Here is a 16,873-nt window from a genome sequence, read left to right as displayed (position 1 = left end):
GATTAAGAGTGCTGCCTCTGCTATCCATATATTTACCATCTTTTATGATGTCTCCTCCTAAAACTCTGGCAGCACCTTTCCCTGCAGTGTGGAAATGGTGCCCTTTCTTGGTTCCCAACCATTCGGCGGCCAACCCGCGGGCTCTGCGATTCTGTGAGCAGAAAGCGCGGGCTATTTTGGCGCTTGTTTCTCTCTCCCGCTCCTGCCAGACGGAGCTCCGGGCCTTCCCGGCTCCCCGAGGCCCGCGGCTCCGCTTCCTTGCCCCTTCAGCCGCCCCGATCCAAGCACGCCGGGCCGGGCCGTGCTCCGACCCTGGCCGCTCGCCCCCACCGAGCTGGGAAGGAGGGGAGAGGGCGGCGGCCCACCGGGGACAGCGGCCTGAGTCGGCCGGCACCGCCTCGGAACCTTCCCGCCTCGCCGCGCGGGGCCGGCCGGGCTCCGCTCCGCTCCGCGCCGCTTCCGGCTTGCGCACGGCCGCGGGGCCGAGCTGGGCGGGTCGGGGGCGCTGAGGGGCGCGGCAGTCCCGCTCCGCTCGCCGTCCCGCTCCCCGGCTTGAGGAAGCGAAGCGGTCGCTGGCTTCCCCAGAGATAAGCGCTGGGAAATACGAAGCGCGGCGATCCAGGTTGGAAACGTGTTGCGACACGGCTGGGTGGGGGGGGGTGGGGGGTGTCTAGGTAAAATCCTAAAAATACGGTAAAATACTGCAAGCTGGAAAACCGCAATATACGTGTGTGTACGTGTGTTTTTCGAAGAGCTGTCCCGCTCTCGGCCTTTCACGGAACTGCCTTAAAGCAGGCCGTGAGAGCTCGGCAGCCGTTCCCGGCGGCGGCGAGGTGCGTTTCCCGAGGAGGGAACCGGTCAGGAACGTGCCCGAGGACACCTCAGCCCCTCCGACACCGTGGCCCTGGGACGCTGCGGTGGCAGAGTGCCACCTCGTTACTGAAAGATGATTGAAATCACAGTGCCTTGAAAATGGTTTCGTTATTAGAAGGAGCCGTGGACTGCAACGACATGAAGTATGAAATACTGCTAATACAGATTTTTACAATACTGCAAGCTTGTGTAATGCTTGCAAAGTGGTAAGACAGATGTGGTTGAAGTCTGAATGGAATCAGATGTGACCCTGCAAATTTACCGTGATTCTCATGTAGTATACTCTGCATTTTAGTAACTCAGCCAATTTATCTTCCTTTTCTGTATACTTCAGGGGCCCCACTTGCATTTCCCTTGATGGAATTAGAACACAAATAGTACTAAGTGCCACTCGTTTTGCAGCTTCATTTGCCTTCTGATTTTCTCGGATTACATCCGAATTGTCTTTCTGATGTGCTTTACAACGTATCACAGCGACTTCCCTACTGCTTCCAGCGAGTGTAAAATTTCTGCTCCATACTTCATAGGCATACCACTAACAGGTAAGTCAGTTATTTCAGCCTTTTGTGCAGAGGTATTTGGAGGCAATGCTTTAACTTCTCGATTTTCAGTTAGTGTCACCACAGCATAGCCAGCTTTTCTTATCCCCTTCACAACATAGCTGCATCCATCAATATACAGTCCTTCATCTGGAGTTTGGAGGGGAGCATCTTTCAGGTCTGGTCTGCTGGCGTACACCTGTCCAATGACTCGCAAACAGTCATGGTTAGAGTATTGTATTCAGATTGACACTTTTGTGGAAGTCTATATTTAAGAAAATTATTCACTATTGACTGTAAACCTTTTCTGGCTTCCATACGAACAGGATATTGTTTCTTTCTTACTGGCCAGACTCCTGGTTTTAATTCAGCTTCTACTGGGTCTACATTCTTTGCTTTTCCAGGTTTCTCAGATGCCCATACGAAGTGGGTAACTGCATTCTTAATTTCCAAGGGAACGTTTCCAAGTTCTTTATTTTCCAGCGCTGCTTGTAACGAATATATTTGTGCTTTCGAGGCATTAGTTTTGGGAAAATGAATCTCTCCTTTCTTAAAACTGTTTTGTACTCCTAGCTTATTTAATAAATCCTATCCCAAGAGGGCCATTGGGCACTTTGGCCCAATCACTCTTTTGATCAATATTCATAAGGTAGAAGCTATTTGATGGTCAAGTACAAGCAGTCTTGAAATATGGAAGGCCTCTTTTGGATGTTAGTATTTGTGTGGCACAAGAAGAGTAACCCAACAGTTCCCCTGCCCCCCAAAATGAATAGGTTGTTACAGCTGTTCATTGTATTTGCGACAGCAGGGTGGTTAGCGTATCACATAAGACAAGATAATATGACGCAAGGGAATGTTGTGCTCAGCACAGAAGATCGAGAAATCTGCTGGTGCAATCTGTTTTCCTGTCTGCTGCAAATTTAGTGTGTGTCTTTGAGACCTCATCAAGGACAGTCTTCAAGAGGGGAACAAATGGCATAGGCATGGTACAACCTCAACAGAATTTAGATGCCAGACATTGTTTATGTGCAGAACTGCTCCCAGTTCAGGAGCTCGGATGCTCTGTAGGGCAGCAGGGTCATACCTTCTGGGACTGTGGAGGGAACCAGGCACAGACAATTTCTGGACAATGTGTCCTGGGCAATTCCTCTTACAACAGCATCATAGATGTAAAGGATGGTGCTAGCATGGCTATTTAAAAAGACTAAGCAAAAAATTCACATGATCTTCCTGGCAGGTAGATCTTAAGCGAGTAGCTCACCGTAGGCATTTTCTTGATAACTGGACCTTTTGTTTCAGGTCTTCCAGAGGCACTTTTCTCTCCCATGCACCTTGCAGAGGGGAGCTGGACTGCAGACATACTCCACTGGGTTCTTCCTGTCTGAGCACTTGGTAATGGTGTTGTGGTACTTCAGTACATTTTTGGGTCATCCATCTGCCTCAGATTACAGAAGCACTCCCAGAAGTAGAGGTAGAACATACTTCAGAGGCATTTTAAAACTGACCAGTGCTTTTAAAAGGTGCGATACTCTGATTTGAAAGGAATTGCAGATAAATAAAGCTTTTACTATCATAATTTCTGGCATCCTAACACTATTAAAATCTAGTCAGAAAATTAAAAGATGGTAAATTCCCTAAAAATTTTAGAACTGAGGGCAAAGACAGCAAACATCTTAAGTGGAAGCTCAGAGGGAAAGAGTGATAGAATACTGATCTACAGCATGATGTTATTTATTGGATGGTGTTTGAAAGCCTGGATTGACTTGATAGCTTTGTTAAAAGGATCTGACATTGCAGTTTTGTTGTTATTTAGTTGAGTGCAACTTTCTAAAAACCATCTTAAAGATTGCTCATAATCTGTGTCCTCAGTAGTCACTGAGACAGTTGTTTTCATGAAAACAGTTTGTCATTTTGGTGCTTTTGATTATCGGGTAATGTGAAGAAGTTAAGGCGTAAATACTAACCATTAGATTCTGTTGTTAAATCAGCATTGAAGCAGTTTGAAAATTAGCGTGCAACCTCATATTGGACTTCAGTGTCACAAATGTCACGCGCTAGAGTTATGACAGTCGCCAGCAGGCAGCTCGGCAATATGATTTTGACTACAAAATATGACACTAATACAATTTAAACACGATGCAGAATGCTACAGGGTGAGAAAACTGATTTATGTGTGCTATCAAAACCAAATTTTAGTATTTGGTCAGCACAATATATTTCTGTTTGGGAAAGTTAGGATTGTTGGGTTTATTTGACAAGGCCTTTTGAACAAAGATACTAATTTTTCTTCCAAGTCTAAGTGCTACAGTTCACTGCCTGTTGATGCTGCAGCTGTCCTTACAGATGCCAGCATGCATGTGTCTACATGTCTGCTTGGAGTTAGGGATGGGGCTGGGGAGAGCAGGTGCCTCCCATTTCCTCAGCCTAGTGGCCCTGGTAGCCACCCATAGAGGTACTGGAATCAGCAGACCCTTGCCCGGGAAGAGCTGTCTCATCATGTGGGCCGGTTTCTGCCAAGCCCCAAGTGTGTAGGGATTTTCTTCAAATTTAGTAACTGGACACTGAGATTTTAAGATGACACTTGAGTCTCAGTTATCAATTCTTTGAAAGTATGTTTCTGCAGTTTCAGAAATCAGAGGCAGAGCAAGAATAACTGTTAAGTGTACTTGCAGCTAAAAAACCTGTGGGTTAGTTGTACGGTGCAATATATTTTAGGGCAACTTGCTAGAGGGGCCAGATTTTCAAAACAGAAGCACTGTGGTGAGGTACCAAAATAAGAGCTAAACACTTCCAAAAATTCAGCCATTTTGTCATCTGCAAGGAAGTGTGGTTTGGTAGCTACAGCACAAAGAAGTGCATCCACCTGGGCCATTGACTTGGGAGTGTTCTTTTAGAACTATGTTCAATAAGGCTTTTTTTTTTTTTTGCGTCTTCATTGTCTGCTTTCTTATTCCCATGGTCGTGAAGCATATACCCCTGCTGTCCCTTTCGCTGTCTTCCCCCATCAGATTGTTGTAATCTGGGCCTTGGTAATGCATGTTGGTTTGTTTTTTTTGTTTTGTTTTTAACCTGTATCTGGTTTAGAACACAACACCAACAATAGTTAACAGCAGCAGTGAGGGGATGATAAAGATGGAGCATAAGGAAGGGTATCTATCTTGAGTGCCTGTGTTGACGAGAGAATTTCTAACATTGGACCACACCTTTAAGCTCTCAGTTGTCCATTTCATGAAGTCAGGATAATGTTTGCCAAGTTTATTATAAACACAGTGTAAACTAAGTATATGCGAGGACTGCGGTTCATTGTGGAGATGACAGCAGAGCAGTGGTCTGATTGATTGCCTGATGGTCTCACCACTGTATTGCATTGGTTCCCTCCTAGAATGTTAGAATAGATGCACGTGTTGAAGCAAATGGAATTAAATTAAGTGTAAACCCTTCTTGGGAAAGAGTGGCATCTTCAAAGCAATGCATGCTCATCTCCTCATTATTGCTAATGTGCTAGAATGATAAATAAGCACTACAAACATCCCTTTGTCATAGCTCTTAAATCTATATAATGACATTTTGTTTTCTAAGCTTTCATGAAGTGTGAAATTTGCATTTTTACAGTATGCCACATTTCGCTTACCTGAAGAACGATTTTTAACTGATTGAAGTAGTTAGCATGAGAAGAGAGAGAAGTGAAAATGAGCTGAATATTGTCTTTATTAAATAGACAAGGCAAACCAAAATCAGAGAGGCCCATCACAAACAAACCTACAAATCATAGTGGTTTTGGGGTTTTTTTAAGGCAAAACACTTCAAAGCGGAAAGTTTAAGACAGCAAAGTCCTTTCCAGATCACAGGATTCTTCATGATTCATCACATGACTCTTCCGAAGGGACTGTCTCCTTGTTCTACGTTCAAAAAGAAACTTTCACAAAAGGAAATGAATGGAGATGAAGCACAGTTAACATGGGAACTCCAAGATCTGGTTTTAGTGCTGTATGTGCCATGTGTATCCATGTATATATATACACACATAGTTTTGTGTACATTTATTACATACCTATTTTCCCTCCCCCCCAGATAGTGAAAAATGCCTAAAAAGAAGACTGGTGCTCGAAAGAAAGCTGAGAACCGTCGTGAACGTGAAAAGCAGATTAGGGCTTCAAGAGCCAACATAGATTTAGCCAAACATCCTTGTAATGCTTCAATGGTAAAGTAACCTAAAGTATTTTATATTACAATACTTGATTTTACTTTATGTAAAACCAGTGATAATACATTGACTCTATTTAATGCCACTAGGATGTCATTCTTCCTACCATCCTTCCTCTATATTTAAGGTTATGTTTGTTTGAGAGGTATAATACTTGAATAAAAAGTTTGGTTCCTAATCAGAACTTAATTCAGAGTTGCTGTGGGGTCTGCAAATTTTATATATTTTACCTAGAATAAAAATAATTACACTGTTTAATTTCTTTTCTTTAGGAATGCGATAAGTGCCAAAGGTAAGTATTTTTCCCCTTCTAAATCCAGTAGTTTAGTATTAATTGGTTTCACACATTTTACAGGTCTTTCTTTAATGCTTGCTTTTTTTTTTAACCCCTGCAGACGACAGAAGAATAGAGCTTTTTGCTACTTCTGTAACTCTGTTCAGAAATTACCCATTTGTGCACAGTGTGGTAAGTAGAAATAATGGATGAGAACATGCTACCCTCAGTCCCAACTGTGGTGTTAAACTCTCAGCAGTTACAGTACCTTTGTCTTAAAGTACCTTCCTGATTTTTGGAGCAGGTTCTTCTAAATGTGCTGTGAATATCCTCCTTGAGATCTGCTTGATCATGCACTAATGCGTATGCCTCTGACCCCCAGAGGTGTGCATGTCTGGGTCATGGGCTTGTCTTCAGTGTTTGATCTTTGGAAGAATTTGTCTCACTGCCTTTTAGGATTGAGAACATCTGACTAACCATTTCCTTAGACTGACTGTGTGGAGCATTGTTTCATAACAGCAGCAAAGTTAAAAAGGCTCTGACTGCCAGCAAGAAGCCAATAAATGCTGCTTTTTAGGAATGATATAATTTCTGATCAGTTTAATATCAGTTAAAGCAACGGTACATTGTGTGGTTTTGTAATGTAATGTACTGCTCATGTTATTTATACATGCTAGAGGGCGGACGCTTTGAAATCGGAAGAGAAGGAGTTCTAGTGACAGATCTCAGCTCTGAATCAGGCTAAAATGCCCTTTCTTTTTTTTTTAAATAGCTGCTTGCTTGCAGGATGTTGATAATCATTTCATACTTTGAGGTGAATTTTCTTGTTTTAGTTTCAACACATCCTTGCAGAATTTTGGTTTGTCATTAAGCAATTTGACTGTTTTGTAGTTTGACTCTCAGAGCTGCTGACATCTGCATCTTCCAGTGCCTTTGTTGGGACCTGCAGATACTGAGCATTTCTGGAAGCCAGGCTGTTAGTGTGCAATGGCAGTGTGTCATCCTTCATAAGTTTTCCTTCTGTCATCATGCAGTGAAGTACTAAAAACATGCTGTCTGTCTTACAGTATATTATACATCTTCAAATTGACTCCTGTGTGTTGAATTTCTCTTAATCAGCAGTATGTTTCTGGAGGTAGAGCATTCCTAATAACAACTACAAAATTATAGTGAGTCCCATGGTTTTCCAAGACAAAGACCATTAGAGCTGTTTGGACACAGCCCTTGTAAACCAACAGCATTTTTCTTAGAGAAGTCCCTGAGGGATGAGAACAAAGTAGCTGTATTGCAGTGCTCCAGACACAGTAATACCCCCACCACCTTACATTGCCCAGTTCAGCCCACCACTGGTCCTTCCTCACCCTACAAGTGTCATTTAATACAAAACTCTGCTGGTGCTGTATACTGGGATTTAATTACATTTTCAGAGTAAAATTTGGTTTTGTCAGCTCCTGAATGGGTTTGCAGGGAGCACCCTTTTTTTTGTTGGTTTCTCTAAGCAGGTAATAACAGAGACACCAAAGGGGTCTGTGGCAGGGCAGCTTATATCAGTGATAAAACACCATTGCAGTGGCCTTGGCTAACTACAAGATTTATTTTTTTTTCTTGGATAACTGCATACAGAGTGTGAATCTTTCTGGTAGAGCTATTTATGTCAGAGGCAAAGAGTAGGGGAAATTTGTCACCCTAACTGCTTGCTTGTGTCAGAATAACTTAAGTGCAGACTGTGGCTTTTTCTCCCACTCATCCCCTACATTTAAAGGGAATTATTTTGTCTAGGAAGTAATCTCTTACATGGTTTTAAAAAAAAACAACAACAACCACCAAAACCCCAAGTATCCAAGTACCTCTAAGTAATTAAATCATCAGGTGCTCCCTGAAAGTGTTCAAGGCCAGGTTGGATGAGGTTTTGAGCAACCTGGTCTAGTGGAAGGTGTCCCTGCCCCTGGCAGGGCATTTGGAACTAGATGATCTTTAAGGTCCCTTCCAACCCAAACCATTCTATGATTCCATGTTGATTTTTTTTTCAGATGGCCTCAGCCTTACACAGAGCACATGCTGCTTTTATGGTGGGATAGAACTAGCAGCAGTTTTAAATGCAACTTTTGAAGATGTCATTGCTTGACTTTCACCTTAATGTTGTTCTTCAGTCTGTTTTCTTTGAAATTTTTGCCAATGCGTCAAAACAGAGCAAGACAATACATTGCCTTATCAGTACTGGGGCAAGAGATTTTGGCTGAAAAAAGGCAATACTTAATTTGATCTAAGGGAGATGTGAGGGTGAGTTGCAGGTTGCAGACATTTGTTTGTATTATTTTTACCTGGATTTACAATCAAGCACATGCATTTGGTTGAAGTACTACTTTTATATGAACGTTCATTCTATTTTTTTTCTTATTTATATATAGTTTTCTTCTGTTTACTTGCCTTTTTTTTTTTTTAAACAGGAAAAACCAAATGCATGATGAAGTCTTCAGATTGTGTCATAAAACATGCTGGTGTGTACAGTACTGGTCTAGCAATGGTGGTACGTATACAAAATTACAGCCTTTTTTGCGCTGTGAGGTTATTCTATGAAAATCTTCCCCCAAAAAAAGATAAAACATTTATGGAATGATAGCATGTACCGTACCAACTTTTTTTTTTCTCATCTTACCATCACAAACTGATTTTCCCCTTATACTGGAAACCCAAATTTTGCATTTTTAGATTCAATCCCTGCAAACTTTGACACATGTCCTGGATGCTAACAGATCTGTGTTGGTTCAGGCTCTAAGCACGTGCATTAACAGCACTGGAGCTTACATGCCCCATAGCAAATTACCAGTCTCAGTTAAAATCTAGGATCGTTCTGTAGAAACCAGTGGACTTTTATTGCTGTATTCTCAGTATTGCAGAGACCATCAGCATCAGAGGGAGGAATCTGTTCCATGGAATTGGGGGGAATTTTATTAAAAAAAAAAAAAAAATTGGGGTGTTTAACAGAGATGGTTAAAGCTTCTGGCCTTTGAATTTTTGTTCTTAGAAGGGCAAGTTAGTTGCTCCATTCTGAAAAGCAAGGTATGACATGTCATAGCCTCTGGCTCAAATGTATGGACTAGACCTCTGTCCTGTTTCTGCCTCCAGTTGGCAGTCAGCTTTTCTCAGTAACACAGCTGGCATTCCCAGTCGGATGTTCCTAAACTCATTCCATGTGTTCACTGATGCAACATTTTCATCAACAATTAGTTTGGATTCACCATGGTTTTCTTAGTTTTGTGTGCATGTAATCTGGTAGTTTGTTACATATAGGCTGAGAAGGCTTCTTAAATGCTACAATTAAAGGATAGTTGATGTGTAGATCTTATAGTTTAATCAAAATGAAAGTTAGTGTCTAACATTTTTAATGAGTTATTTGATCTTTGTGCTCTGTGGAGCTTCTGTTCGAATATAGCATGGTTTAAAATCTGAGTGAGTGATCTCAGCTGTAAGAAGCTAGTGGCATTTTTCAGGTCTTTTTTGAAATTGCATTTTTGCCAGAACATTGTTATCATTTATGGATCTCAGGTTTCAGCTGGAGGACACAATTTTCATGCATACGATTTAAGATAGGAAATGTAAAAAACAGAAAAAGATAAAACCAAGCTATTTTGCATTATATTTAATCCTGCAGAAATGACTATCAAATGAACAAGATGAACTGTGGAGCAGCTTGATAGGAATACAGATGCAGTTCATACTCTCTCACTCAATGAACCCACTGAGAGAATGAATACTTGGATACATTCAGGGTTATGGAGTAAGAATCTCTCTCTCTCTAGGTATTGCAGAAGTCCCAAGATGTTATCTTTCTGTAATTGCAGGGTGCAATCTGTGATTTCTGTGAAGCTTGGGTGTGTCATGGGAGGAAGTGTCTCAGCACACACGCATGTATCTGCCCTCTTGCAGATGCAGAATGTATTGAGTGCGAAAGAAGTGTCTGGGACCACGGTAAGTTGCTCACACTTAAAAGTAAGAAAATCTAAATAATACTTTTCCCATTGCTTACATTATTGTACCTGTATTTTAAAATAGCATTTTTAATCTTCACTGATTAGTCCTTGCAATATGGTCAAAGCAAGGCATTCTCCCCTTTTTAAAAATAGACTTTATGCAGTAGGGAATGTAAATGACGCTCAAGAGCATACAGTGCTCAATTTGGGGATGGTTATTTAATCTAAAGTATTAACTGCCCTATCAGCTGAGTGCTTTACATAATTAAGCACTGCATCAGATTGTTAACACACAATTTTCTACCATTCCCGTGCCATTCATCTGTTCTAGTACAGGTATCTGGATTCCCAATTGCTTAGCAAACCATACTGCTCTCCATTTGTGGAATCCTTTAAAGTGTTTTTTTCAAGTGTGCATCCAGAGGGGAAGGGGGTGAGAATGTGATCTAAGAAAAATATTTAATGCCATAGTCAAATTAAAATGAAGAAAAGGACTAGAAATAATACTTGCTTTATACTTATGCTGTCTTATATTGTAGAATATATGGTATTTGTCAGTGTAATAATAGATGGCAGTGTCTGATGTAGGACTTTGTTGAAGCATTTGTGACAGAAGGGAGAACTGGTCTTCAGTCAAAACTACTGCCCAGATCATTTGCAGGGCAGAACTTGATGCCTACACCCGTTGCTGATTATTATGCCCTGATAAATCTTTTAGGAGGCAGAATATTCGCCTGCTCCTTTTGTCACAATTTCCTCTGTGAAGATGATCAATTTGAACATCAAGCCAGCTGCCAAGTTCTGGAAGCAGAGACATTTAAATGTAAGTTAGTTATTCATACTCCCTTTCACCACAGCTAAGCAGACTCTCCAGTTGCTTCCTCTGTGCTCCAGAATACTCTCCATCACCTTTTCCTAATAGCTTTTACCACCACTGGAGGAAAGGGCCTGTCTCATATGTGCTTGCTCTTGATATCCAGTTATCTAGACTAGAGCTTTTGTCTCTGACCTTCCTCCATGCCCGATCATACATGGCAGTTGTTTCCCTTCCTGGCTTTTACAGGCCTCCCCTGGGACGTGGCCTTTGCAGGAGCCAGGAGTCTCTCAGGTGCAGTGTTGGCAGTGGCCAGGACTGCAGCAAAACTGTTGATGCTGCTTTTTTACTTCACAAAGCTCTGCAGGCAAGAAGGAGCTCTCTTCCAGTCCTCTGACTGTATGACGAGCTATTTCTAGTTACCGGTTCCCTGTGAAAAACAGCTGTCCTAAATAATAGCACCTGTGTTAGTCTGGCTAAACTTTCCTCGATTGCTGTGGATGGCCTGTATTTTGGTGAAGGGGTAGTTTGCAAAAGCAGCAAGCCCTGAGGAGGGCCATAACTCAGGAAGCAGTCATTGTCTGATTCAGTGTGACAGGGCAAGTGTGGAAGGAAGTAATAAAAATAGTGTTCATCCAGAACATGAAATCTGTGTTACTGTCTTCACTAACCATTGGACTGTGGACATGTAGTGACTGTTGATACATGTCCACTTTTACTGAGGAAAGAACAGGTAGCTGAAGACTTTGTCCTCTAGAACTTTGATTGTGTGGACAAAACTGAAACTGTTTTTTGTAAGAGGACGTGATGCCCATTGCATCATGGACTTTGCTAGTCCACCACTCATCTCTGGCTGAAACAGGGAAATTTCAAGGAAAGTTAAAAACACCACAACAAACCAAGACTATGCATGTTTGAAATTATTTATCTTTTGTAGTATTTCTTTTCTACCCACCATTAACTACTGTTTGGTTTCTGTCACGAGACAAGCATTTGTCCCTTCCAAAACTTGTATGCATGCATTTTGACTATTACAACATTTTCAGTCATTATAGAAATTCAAGGGGCTCTTTATCACATATAAGACTTCAGAACTGACTAATCTCTTGTCTTAACTGATTTCTCCCAATTCAGAATATTTGTTGATTTCAATGTTATAGTCTCTGGCTTTAGAAATCTGTCTCCTTTTCATCTCTCATACCAGCCAGCTATTTTCTAAGCCTTGATTAGCTTCCCTTGATGTACCCTGCCAGAACATTTTCCTGTGTAGCAATATTGAAGCAGCAACAGCTGTTCCACAAGAATGTTTTTTTCAGTAATTGTTGGAAGCTTTTAATTCACAGATGTGATGTCACACCCTGAATAGAGAAATTGGTTTTTGAGGGTTTTCACCTTGTTCGATGTTTTGTGGCACAGTGCAGGCTTGGTAGAGGGGCAGGATTTTTGTCACTGTGTGGTAACAAGATTATAAAACCTGAACTTTTACAGAATACATGACCTTTAAATGCAGTCATGCAATTGTAGTCTAAATCCCATTCTAGCTGTGAAAAAGGTACTGTTACTTTCTACCACTATCTGAGAGAAATTTTTTAAAGTGCAGATACTCCAGAAATTTTTGAATATATATGTATTAGCATTTCTAATTCCATCTTTAAACACATGACAGAGCACTAAATCCTGTGGCTGTCCTGCTCATGTGGAGAACTCATAATATTTATTACTTCAGATTCAAAAGACAGGGGTAGGGCAAGGCAGAAGGGCTCTACTTGCAGAGAGAGTGATAAATTACATATTGCTTCTTCTGGAGGAGTAACTTCACCCAGCTCGGTGTTGCTGCCAGTTCCTGTGTGGCTGCCTTTACTGTACTCCCTCTAGTGGAGTTAAGAAACCAGTTTGAAGCTCCAAGACAAGTTATATTTTGAGCACTGATTCTGCTCTTCACGGCTCATGTGCCACCTACAATTCTTTAACACAGTTAGGTAGATTTTTCATACAAAGTTGCATGCAATAAAGTATATTTCCAGAAGACATGATAGAAAATACAGAACAAAACGACTGTTCTAGGTCTGGAAGTTTACAAGCTTTAAGTGTTCTCACATCCCATTTAAATGAGATAAAGGTACTACAGGCTGCCGTGGCATTGTTTAAAGTGACTGTAAAATGCTAGGGCTCCTTTTTTTGACATTGAGAGAAAAGGAAAAGCAAGTTGATCACTTAATACCAATATGGTTCCAAAACTCCTGTTTTTAAAAGTTAGGAAACTCAAGAAATAGTTACACTTCCCTCCCTCCCCCTTGAACTTCTACTTTTTGTATCAAATTACATTATTGCAATGAAGCTTAGACTTGAAAAAAAATTAGTAAAATAGAATGGTATGGTAAAATGACTGATTTGTGTCAAAGTGCAGTTGTGTTAGGGAATTAAAAATAAATTCCTCAATTACATTATTACATACTTCTACAAGGTCTTAAAAAGATCACAGATCTGCAGTTTCCAAGTACTGAATTTTATATATTGATTTTTTCCAACAGGTGTTTCCTGTAACAGGCTTGGGCAGCATTCGTGCCTGCGTTGTAAGGTAAAGACCAATTGCAAGGAGCTATGATTTTAGATTTGTTCTCCTTAGCCTCCAAGGCTGCTACCGAGCCTTGTCATGTTTTCCTCTGCTTTATTAATATTCATAATTTTGATATTAATTTCTGAAGCCTGCATGCAGATTTATGGGGGACAAAAAGGCTTTTTTGTCTGCTTGTTAACCGTAAGCCAGTGTTACACATCCTCATGCCAAGTGAGGTGGTCTTCACTTTGTCCAGACCTCTGTGTTTAAACTGGGTCTGTACCTGTTTGGGTCTTTTTTTTATTTTATTTTAAAGGGAAACCAAAACAAATCCTTAGTCTTGAACAGAATCTAAGGCTTCGGAATATATTTTGATCCAGTGTAGAACTAAGACAATTAAAAAGTAGGTTTTTTTTAAAAATCAATCAAGTGATTATCTGACCAGAAAACATTGCAGCTAATAGAAATCACCTCCACAGCTAATCCAGTTATACACATGCACAGGGTAATTTGTTGATGTCAGGCTTTTACACACTCAGAAGTAATTTTATATAAAAAGTTCCACCTGCTTCATCATCAGCATTGCCCAGATTTCTGCAGGTGCTGGTTCATTGCCTACTCTTACTCTTCTTACCCTCCATTTCCCTGCAGACTCCCATGGCATCAATTTCATATTCCAAAATTGTTCCTTTCTCCAGATATCTTCACTGGCACCATGGTGCTCCACATGTGAAATTTCAGTCTCTAATTCTCGCCCTCAGGTCACTGCATGGTTATGTTCTGGCATACATCTCTGATAGTGTTTTATTTAATCTTGTCAGTGTAAACCAAAGTTTGCCAGGCTCCTTGTGGGCAGCACTATAATCCAGTCCTCCAGTACATTACTTCTCTATCAGCACTTTCATCCAGCCTCTTCCCCAGGAAGCCATGAAACTACATTCAACACAGAAGTGGTTGCTCTGTGCACAGACTTCAGCTCCACTGCAGACAGAGCTCATTAAATTTTAATCCCAGCCAGAAAATCATGCTGCTGTTAGACACTTCTTTCTAGGCTTCTTGCTGAAGAGTATGCTTCTATGATTAAAACATTTAGCCTTTTTATTCTCCTTTTACCCGACAGGCTTGTTTTTGTGACGATCATGTACGAAGTAAGGTTTTCAAGCAGGAAAAAGGAAAAGAGCCTCCCTGCCCTAAATGCGGCCATGAAACTCAGCAGACAAAGGATCTGAGCATGTCAAGTAAGCCTGCTTCTCTAGCTAACAAGCTACACAAGTACCATTGGTGACTACTTTTCTGCATGGGAACACTGAGTAAAGTGATTACTTTCAGTTTTGCAAAGCTTTGCTGCATTAATTTTGGGAAGAACTACCTGTTTCTTTAGTTCTAGAATTGAGCAGTCTCTCATTCTTAATCATTAATTTACTCCAGTATAGTGAAAGCTTTTGTTTGATTTGAGTTTTTAGTTATGGAAAAGGTGGAAAAAAAATCACCACTTAAGCCTTTATCTCGTCTACAGAAAGCTGGCTAATGAATTTCAAAATGCAATTGGATGACACACATACAATATACCTCAACCATTCTTGAATAAATCACACTATGTATTGTGTCTGCAAAGCACATCCAATTACAGGTTTTCTTGGCTAGAATACCAAAGGTTTATTCTAAAACAGAAGTCATACTCTGGGGACAGTTATTGTTTATACAGACTTGGCTGCAGGGGGACAGACTATGTGTAGCAGAAAGGTTCTGTCAAGAGTAAGGATTAAATCCGAAAATGTCATGTTTAGAAAAAGGCTGTCTAACATTATATGCTCTTTGAGTACTGAAAGAGGATGGAAAAGAAATGTCAGATGCTCTGCTCAAATTGCTGTTGAGGGGTGAGAACATGATTTTCCTCTGTCTGCAGCACGTTCTTTGAAGTTTGGCCGACAGACTGGCAGTGAAGATGCAGATGGAGCTTCTGGTTACGATGCCTACTGGAAGAACCTCTCTTCCAGCAAGGCTGGAGATGCAGGTGATCGTGACGATGAATATGATGAATATGAAGCAGAAGATGACGATGAAGATGAAAATGATGAGGGAGGGAAGGATTCTGATACAGAGACCACAGATGTATTCAGCAATTTGAATTTAGGAAGGACCTATGCTAGTGGGTATGCACATTATGAGGAACCTGAAGATTAAGCTTGGTATGATGGCAAGCTAAACACACTTGGAAGGAGCCAGGTAGTGCTTCCCTTGAGTTGTGTACATGCCAGTAGGGTAGCTCTATCAGGTACTTACATATCAAAGTTAGAGAGTAAAGAGTGTGGAACTTCTGCAGTAACTCCAAGTGATTTTTATTTTTTTGGGGGGGTATAAACCAATATTGGCTGTGGGACTGGGGGAGAAATCAGGAGTGTTTTTATTCCCCTAAGCAACCAAGGTGGTTTTGTCCTTGAGTTACTGAGTATCATGATTCAATGCCATTTTACCCTATCAATACAGGAATGCTGGAGGGCTGTACAACTTGTTTCCATTTACTCATCAGAGATTAAGTTATTTTTTACAATAGTTTTGTGAACTGATTTCATAAAATTAATGTAGTGGTGGGTCAGTGACTGCATTTTTTTTTGGTCTGCACAATAAAAGTCAACTTTGTTCTCTAATGAATTGTCATAAGTATTGATCTCCCTTGAATAGTTAGAGAGTGGGTTGTATACAAAGTATAAATTGACACTAAAATAACTTCCTTGTTTGTGTAGGTAAGGCAGATCAATGTAGTTCTCTGTGTACTTGAACATTACCTTTCCAGCATTTTTAGTATTAGATATTAATCAATGGGGATATATGCAGTTATTACAAGAGCACCCCAGGTAATAAAAAATCGTATTGCAATAAAAATGTTGGTGTATCCTCTCTGCCACTAAAATCTGTAAGACAATTTCTCATTAGCTCAAAGGAAGACTGGTTTCTTCTGTTACCTAGCTTTCAACTCTTTTCCTTGCATATGATACATAGAAATAAAAAATTTGATAGGAAACAACCCCAGTATATGAATTGATAAGGTGAGAAAACAGTAGGGCTCAAAATACTGGGTTCAACTACACCGTTCTTTGCAAATGTGATCAGCACGTCTGAGCTGAGGAGGTGACCCCTGCAGAAGTGTTTGCAGTGATTCCGATTTGAAAGTCAACATGTTAATTACCAATCTACACATCTAAATGATAGTATTCAGTTTCTTCCAGTAGGGGAATGTTGAGAGGACAGCAGCTTGAACAGCAGACAGAGAAGATACAAGGACAGCCACCTAAAGCATTACTCCAGCTTTCTAAATACCATGCTTAAATGCAAGAGAGCTGTTTCTTGTTACCTGTCAAATATCTGAACTGATTACAGAATTACATGCTTTTGTGATGCCTTCTCTACTGTTTCTTAACAGCTAAAGGTCATGTGTTGGCAGAGCATACCCTACCAAGAATAATTTTTAACTGTGTTAGGATTGCCAAATGAGCATTTCCTAACAAAACATGATTGAGGAACGTGGCCTTGATGCTTCCCTCCTAAATGCTGCCCATACCAACTGCATAAGAGACATGAGCTGGAGTGCATCCAGCACAAAACCAAACTGACAAAGAGCACAACTTGGTTATGGCAGCTGA

At 40.7% G+C, this 16,873-nt stretch overlaps 1 protein-coding gene across 7 annotated transcripts; it reads left to right on the top strand.

The window, feature by feature from the left end:
* Positions 1 to 477: 477 nt before the first annotated feature.
* Positions 478 to 16,185, top strand: ZNF330 (zinc finger protein 330). Of its 7 annotated transcripts, none has more exons than XM_074905035.1 (12): positions 478 to 622; positions 1,276 to 1,415; positions 2,712 to 2,932; positions 5,484 to 5,613; positions 5,889 to 5,908; positions 6,012 to 6,082; positions 8,338 to 8,417; positions 9,733 to 9,859; positions 10,580 to 10,684; positions 13,207 to 13,253; positions 14,353 to 14,470; positions 15,139 to 16,185. In XM_074905035.1, exons 4-12 carry the CDS (start codon positions 5,494 to 5,496, stop codon positions 15,414 to 15,416), a joined length of 966 nt encoding a protein of 321 aa, XP_074761136.1. In that variant the 5' UTR covers positions 478 to 622; positions 1,276 to 1,415; positions 2,712 to 2,932; positions 5,484 to 5,493; the 3' UTR covers positions 15,417 to 16,185. The 7 variants fall into 7 exon arrangements, with proteins under 7 accessions (XP_074761136.1, XP_074761133.1, XP_074761132.1 ...); XM_074905032.1 differs by having other exon boundaries at positions 1,208 to 1,415; positions 2,712 to 2,883; XM_074905031.1 differs by having other exon boundaries at positions 1,208 to 1,415.
* Positions 16,186 to 16,873: the final 688 nt, after the last annotated feature.

This window comes from Athene noctua, chromosome 4 (assembly GCF_965140245.1).
Source record: "Athene noctua chromosome 4, bAthNoc1.hap1.1, whole genome shotgun sequence".
In the NCBI taxonomy this organism is placed as follows: domain Eukaryota; kingdom Metazoa; phylum Chordata; class Aves; order Strigiformes; family Strigidae; genus Athene; species Athene noctua.
Note: the sequence above shows the minus strand (reverse complement) of the source record. Positions and strands in the feature narration are given on the sequence as shown.